This window comes from Engystomops pustulosus, chromosome 6 (assembly GCF_040894005.1).
Source record: "Engystomops pustulosus chromosome 6, aEngPut4.maternal, whole genome shotgun sequence".
NCBI lineage: Eukaryota > Metazoa > Chordata > Amphibia > Anura > Leptodactylidae > Engystomops > Engystomops pustulosus.
The window spans coordinates 11,248,101-11,254,215 of NC_092416.1; the positions used below are offsets into that span (position 1 = coordinate 11,248,101).

Genomic DNA, 6,115 nt, shown 5'->3' on the forward strand with positions numbered 1-6,115 from the left:
TCATATGTCCCACCTCCCTGCACGTACTCACCTGCTCTAACATAAACAATCCCCCTCCCATCTAAACTCTGTGTGACCTCAACAACAACTCCGCTTATTCACTCCCCTTGTCATGAGCTGATTCCATTACACTGCGTTCCCTTCCATCGCTTCCTTGACTTAGGGACAGTGAAACTGCCGCTGCGACAATAATATCCCATGAAAACTCCCCCTTTCCACCTCATTAAATAAACACCAGTACTCCATCATAGGTGGAAGAAAAAGGCCACAGCGGCCAACTTTATTTATTTTACAGGAAAGGAAAAAATTGGAGGGGTCCTCGAAGGCGCTTTCCCTGAACATTGTTTCCCAGGTCTCAACTTGCCTGCGGTCGTCGATCACCAAACCTGCAGGCACCCCTTGTTGAAGACCTAAAACCCATCCTGGGGTCCTTGCCCGCAGGAATATATCCAACCTGCTGGGTGCTTATCCCAGCTTAACTGTAAACTTACATTCCCAAGAACTGGAATCCTAATTCCAATTTCTCTACTTTAAAACGCCTTGCCTTCGAGAGCCCCCTCCTCCCCTGCCAAAGCGGCGAGTGTAACTCACTTACACGCCGCCGCTCCCCACACTCCTAGGGCTCTATCAATTCCGTCTTGTACATCCAGAAGCCACAAATCTAATCCCACATCGGTTAAATGAACGCCATCATCCCTAAGATACATGTTGCCACCCTCCTCTAGCTCACTGTGATGAACCACAATACCCCCGTTCCGCGCTACAAATTTGCCCACCTTCTTGTTCACCTTAATCCTTGCTTTATTAATTCTCTTAACCGAGCGCGCATGCCGCCATTTGGAGCGCGGAACAATATCAGACCACACAATTAATATACCCGGGAATGTAGTCCACAAACGCAAAAGGTCTAACTTAATGTCACGCAATAGGGCCCACGATGACCTGATCCCCATATCATTACCCCCAGCATGAATAACTAATATATTAGGTGGCCTATCCAGCCCAACTCGAAATTGAATCTCTGGCAACAAACGGGACCACAACAATCCCCTCTGTCCTATCCACCGCACCTGTACCTCAGACGCTGCAAAGCCAAGCTGCCTTCCTGCTGGCCGTACGTCTGCTCTTAAAGCTCCCCAATGTACAAAGGAATGACCGGCTATCCACAGTAAACACGGATCCGAACCTGAAAAACAATAAACAAACATAAAGAACCGGTGTAATGATGTTCCCCCCTTTTAACCCACCAGGTGTGGGCGAACATAAAGGCGGAACCTTTCCGATTCCCATCTTCCCAAACGCTTAATCAGTTCCTTACTCAACCCCCACCTAGAAGCCTCGGTGGCTGCCCCTATCCGGAACGAATGGGAACTGTATGCCATCGGCTCCAATCCTAACATGCCTAAGGCTTTACGAAAAATAGTGACAAACTGGAACCGAGACAAGAATGACCCATCAAAATGCACTAACAAAGGCCCTGCCACCACCGGTCTCCCCTTCAAAAATTCTACCACATTAGCCACCGGACAAAGCGCGGAGCCATCCAAGGAGGCCAGCCGTACAGCTGCCCCCTTTCCAGCCTGATCCGTTTTAGATCTGGGCAGAAAACAAATAATCACTCTATCCTCCACACGAACGTTGGTCACCAATAACCCACCCGGCGTCTTCCGATTAGGCGCTACTAGCTCAGAAATGCGAAAGGCTCCAAAGAAAGCCAAAATAAATGCTACCTTAAATAAAATCACTTCAAAATCTGACCAGCACAGCTCCCTTAAAACCCCCACTAAATCCCCTAATAAGGAAAATGTAACTGGTTTCCTAGCGTCCCTGACAACTCTCAATCTTTTAAAGCCCTTTACAGCCTGACGAACCACAAAAGACTTCGTGTAATCATCTAACCCTCGAAACTTGAACCAAAATGCTACGGCTGACATCCGTTTAGCTATAGCTGAAGCCGAGCTGCCACCATCAAAAGAATCCCCAATCCAAAAAAGTAAAGCTGACTCCCATTCTAACCTACTTTGGACCTGGCCTAACGCACTCACCAAGCCTTCCCATTCACTCCAGATGCCATTGTACGCAGACCACGTAGCATCGCACACCGAATACCTTACCAAATCCAAGCCCAAACTCAAACCAGATTCCACAAGTGCCCTGGACAGGCGTGCCCCCGATCCTCGGCATCCGGTACCAATTCTCGAAACCGCTCCCACTGAAAACGAGACAAAGCGTCGGCCACATTATTATTCACGCCCGGTACATGAACCGAAACAAAATGCGAATTCAGCTCCAATCCCCTCAACACTAACTGCCGTAGAACCTTTACCACCGGTGGAGAATTGGCGGTTTGGCTGTTGATCGCCTGAACAACCCCAAGATTGTCACAGTGAAAACGCACTTTCTTATCCCTTAGTCTCTCTCCCCATACCACAGTCGCAACCAAAATCGGGAATAACTCCAGTAATGCTAAATTGGACACCAAGCCCTTCTCTATCCACGATGCCGGCCAACCCTCAGCACACCATTCACCCTGAAAATAGATGCCAAACCCGCAACTACCGGCCGCGTCCGTATACAACTCCAACTCGCCGTTGGACACTGGCCTCTCCTGAAACACAGATCTCCCATTGTACTTGTCCAAAAACTCATTCCAAACCCTCAAATCTGCCCGCAAATCAGCCGACAAAGTGACAAAATGGTCTGGGTGACGCACACCAGCCGTGGCCATAGCCAACCTTCTGCAGAAAACCCTCCCCATAGGCATAACCCTACAAGCAAAATTCAAACGACCTATCAATGATTGCAAATCTCGCAGCCTTATTTTCCGCGAGCGGCACCCATCCCGAACCTCCCTCCGAATCTCCTGCAACTTTTCCTCGGGCAATCTAGATTCCATTCTAACTGAATCAATGACAATCCCCAAAAACTTGAGCTCGGTGCAGGGGCCCTCAGTCTTCTCTGGAGCTAAAGGGATGCCAAAGCTCTTGGCAACCCGCTCCATAGTTTGCAGCAACAGTGAACACACCCACGACGATGGCGGGCCAATCAACAAAAAGTCATCTAAATAATGCAGCACTGACTGCACTTGTGCCTCCCTCTTAACCACCCACTCAACAAAACAGCTAAACTTCTCAAAATAGGCACATGAAACTGAACACCCCATAGGAAGGCACAAATCCACAAAATACTGACCCCCCCACTTGCAGCCCAAAAACTTAAAACTATCCGGGTGCACCGGCAAGAGACGGAAGGCAGACTCCACGTCTGTTTTCGCCATCAAGGCCCCCTTCCCATAACGTCTAACCCAACCCAGTGCTGCATCAAAAGAGGTATAAGAAACAGTACACAGCTCCTCAGCTATCCCATCATTCACCGAACCACCATAGGGGTAGGACAGATGATGAATGAGCCGAAACTTATTAGGCTCCTTCTTGGGGACAACTCCCAACGGGGACACCCATAATTCCTCTAACGGAGGAGAACAAAAGGGGCCTGCCATCCGGCCCAACTCAACTTCCTTACTCAACTTGGCCTCTACCACCTCCGGATGAGACCTAGCTGAAACCAAATTAAGTGGTTCCCCTTTTGTCCTTGCGGACATGCAAGGGATGGGAAATCCGGTACTAAAACCTTCAGTGAGAAACCCCGCTACCCCCTTGTCTGGGTACGCTTCTAGATACGGCCGCATCCTTTCCACCCTCACTGGAGTCGCCCCTCTTCGCTTCAATCTCCCCCTGCTTTCCTTTTCCCTTCCTAAAACATCTGGACAAACCATGCGCCCCTCCGCAACCTGAACATTCATGTCTGAAGCGACAGTCATTGCCGAACTTACAATGACCCTCGTTGAATTGCCAACAGCAACCCTTCCCTGCAACTGCCGGACGGGTTGAGGGCGCTCCAAAGCCCCCGACTGACTCCCGAAAGGACTGTCCGGACCGCGGGGCTGATATCAATCCCATCCAAAGATTGATATCTTTCTGCTCCCAGCCGAGTGATGGGCGGGTGGCCTTCCGTTGACGAAATTGTTCGTCGTACCGTAGCCAGGCCGTGCCCCCGTATACTTTGTATGCTTCCCCAATTACATCCATGTAACAAAACAGAGCCGAACAATGTTCGGGCTGCTTTTCACCAATAACTGAAGCCAAGATGGCAAAGGCCTGGAACCAATTCATAAATGTGCGAGGTATCAAGCGATACCTCCGCCGCTCCTCTTCTTCCTTTTTGCTCTCGTCTGGCCTACCCCTTTCCAAATTAAATTTATCCAAGGGCAAAAGGGAAAATATCTCTATGTATTCCCCCCGCCAAATCTTCTCCCTAACCTCCAGCTTCAAGTGAGAGCCCAAAGGGCCAGCATAGCAAATATATACTTCGCAACGCGCCTTGTCCGCCATGCGAACATCTTCAACCGTGGCACTAGGAGCGGCCACTGCTGAAGCAGGCGGCTCCCTATTATCCCTGTTGGCTACTACCGGGACTACCGCTAACTCCCTCCCTTCAGGGCACCCTGGGTCTCTCCATACAGCTACCGGGGAATCCGCCACCGCATCCTGCCCTGACCCCAATACCTCCTGCACACTAAGCAACAAACGCTGTAAACTATCCCTAGAAAAATTCCCACCCCCGGTTAACACGCTGACTGCATGGGTGGTCACCTCACCTGACCGCGCCGCGGCTCCGGCCGCAGCGGGCGTAGCATGCAGAGCCGATCCTCCTCGTGGAACTGCCGACGATCCAGGGCTCCCGACCCTGGAGCCCGTTCTTGCCATTGATCCGCTCGCCCGAGAGCAGGCCACCGCCGACCGCGGCCGCCGCTCCGTCTGCTCCTCCTCTTCAGCCTCCTGCGGCCAATTCTGTTCGAGAGGCGGGGACCGCCCCTCGCCTCCGTCAACATCCCGGAAGATGTCATCGCTGACGTCACAAGGGGAGGGGCTCCACCCCCCTTCCCCCGTTTCCGGAACCTCCTCTTCCAGCTGCCATTCGCAAGATGGCCGACGGGCTGCCACTTCCGGTTGGTCGCTCCTGCAGCCCGCGTGTCCTCGCTCACCAACTCCGTGGCGACGTGCTACCTGCGCAGCGTTAGCTGCCGGCGTCCTGGAAGGCCGGCCCCCGGAACCACTTGATCGCGGCGACACGGCTGGGCTCTCTCCTCCCGCAGCACGCCGAGCTCCACCACTGCTCGGCACATCAGCAGGCTGGCGGGCCGTCCTGGAGGTCTCTCCTCGACGATCGCGGGTGGCCGGGATGTTGACAGCCGTCCCACTCCGCGGTCCCAGTCCCGCCCGCGAGTTCGGATTCCTCGCCGGCTGATTCTCTGCCCTAGCGGGGCGCTTCAGAGAAGAGGCGGGAGGGTCCCTGCTGGGGCTCCGACAGCGGCGCCGGGACCGGGACGTCAGCTCAGGACTCAATCGAGATGGAGGGCGAGCACGGTTGCTCCTCCGTGGTCTGGGGGTCTCCTCCGCCGGAGACAGGACAGACTCCCCCGTAATATCCAGCTGCTGTTCCAGCCATGCAGTGCCCCTCAAGGCCACTGCCTGCCGCACCTTCTCCATCAGACCCGGATCCATGCTGAAAAAACTTTCTGGTCAGCTTTCTCCAGCCAAAATGGTGAGTACTTGATTCCAGTTATGATTCTTAAATCATATGTCCCACCTCCCTGCACGTACTCACCTGCTCTAACATAAACAATCCCCCTCCCATCTAAACTCTGTGTGACCTCAACAACAACTCCGCTTATTCACTCCCCTTGTCATGAGCTGATTCCATTACACTGCGTTCCCTTCCATCGCTTCCTTTATTTCATTAGTTTCCTAAGAGCTGAATTCAGCAGAAAATGGTCAGTGTCCCAACAGCACCTCAAAGGAACATTACGCATTACTTAGTGAGCATTAAAAGCAAAGTTTCTACTGTTTAATACATAGACATAAGGCCCCAATATGTACCATATATACTCAAGTATAAGCCGACCAGAGTATAAGCTGAGGTCCTAATTTTAACACAAAAAAATGGAAAAAACTATTGATTCGATTATAAGCCAAGGGTGGGAAATGCATTAGTCACAGCCCCGCCCCTCCACTATATAGCCTGCCAACCCATGCAGTATATAGCCAGCCCCTGC

The 6,115-nt window shown here is 52.1% G+C and overlaps 1 protein-coding gene across 1 annotated transcript; it reads right to left on the reverse strand.

Annotated features, from left to right (window-relative positions):
- On the reverse strand, positions 1-5,742 carry LOC140134568 (uncharacterized). The gene is made up of 2 exons (XM_072154972.1): positions 4,658-5,742; positions 1-1,186 (listed from the first exon to the last, which is right to left on the reverse strand). Exons 1-2 carry the CDS (start codon positions 5,562-5,564, stop codon positions 588-590), a joined length of 1,506 nt encoding a protein of 501 aa, XP_072011073.1. The 5' UTR covers positions 5,565-5,742; the 3' UTR covers positions 1-587.
- Positions 5,743-6,115: the final 373 nt, after the last annotated feature.

Coding starts and splice junctions, on each gene's coding strand:
- LOC140134568 (XM_072154972.1), bottom strand. CDS start 5,564: ATGGATCCGGGTCTGATGGAGAAGGTGCGGCAGGCAGTGGCCTTGAGG. Junction 1,187..4,657: donor CGGAGCCGCGGCGCGGTCAG/GTGAGGTGACCA, acceptor ATTGTTTTTCAG/GTTCGGATCCGTGTTTACTG.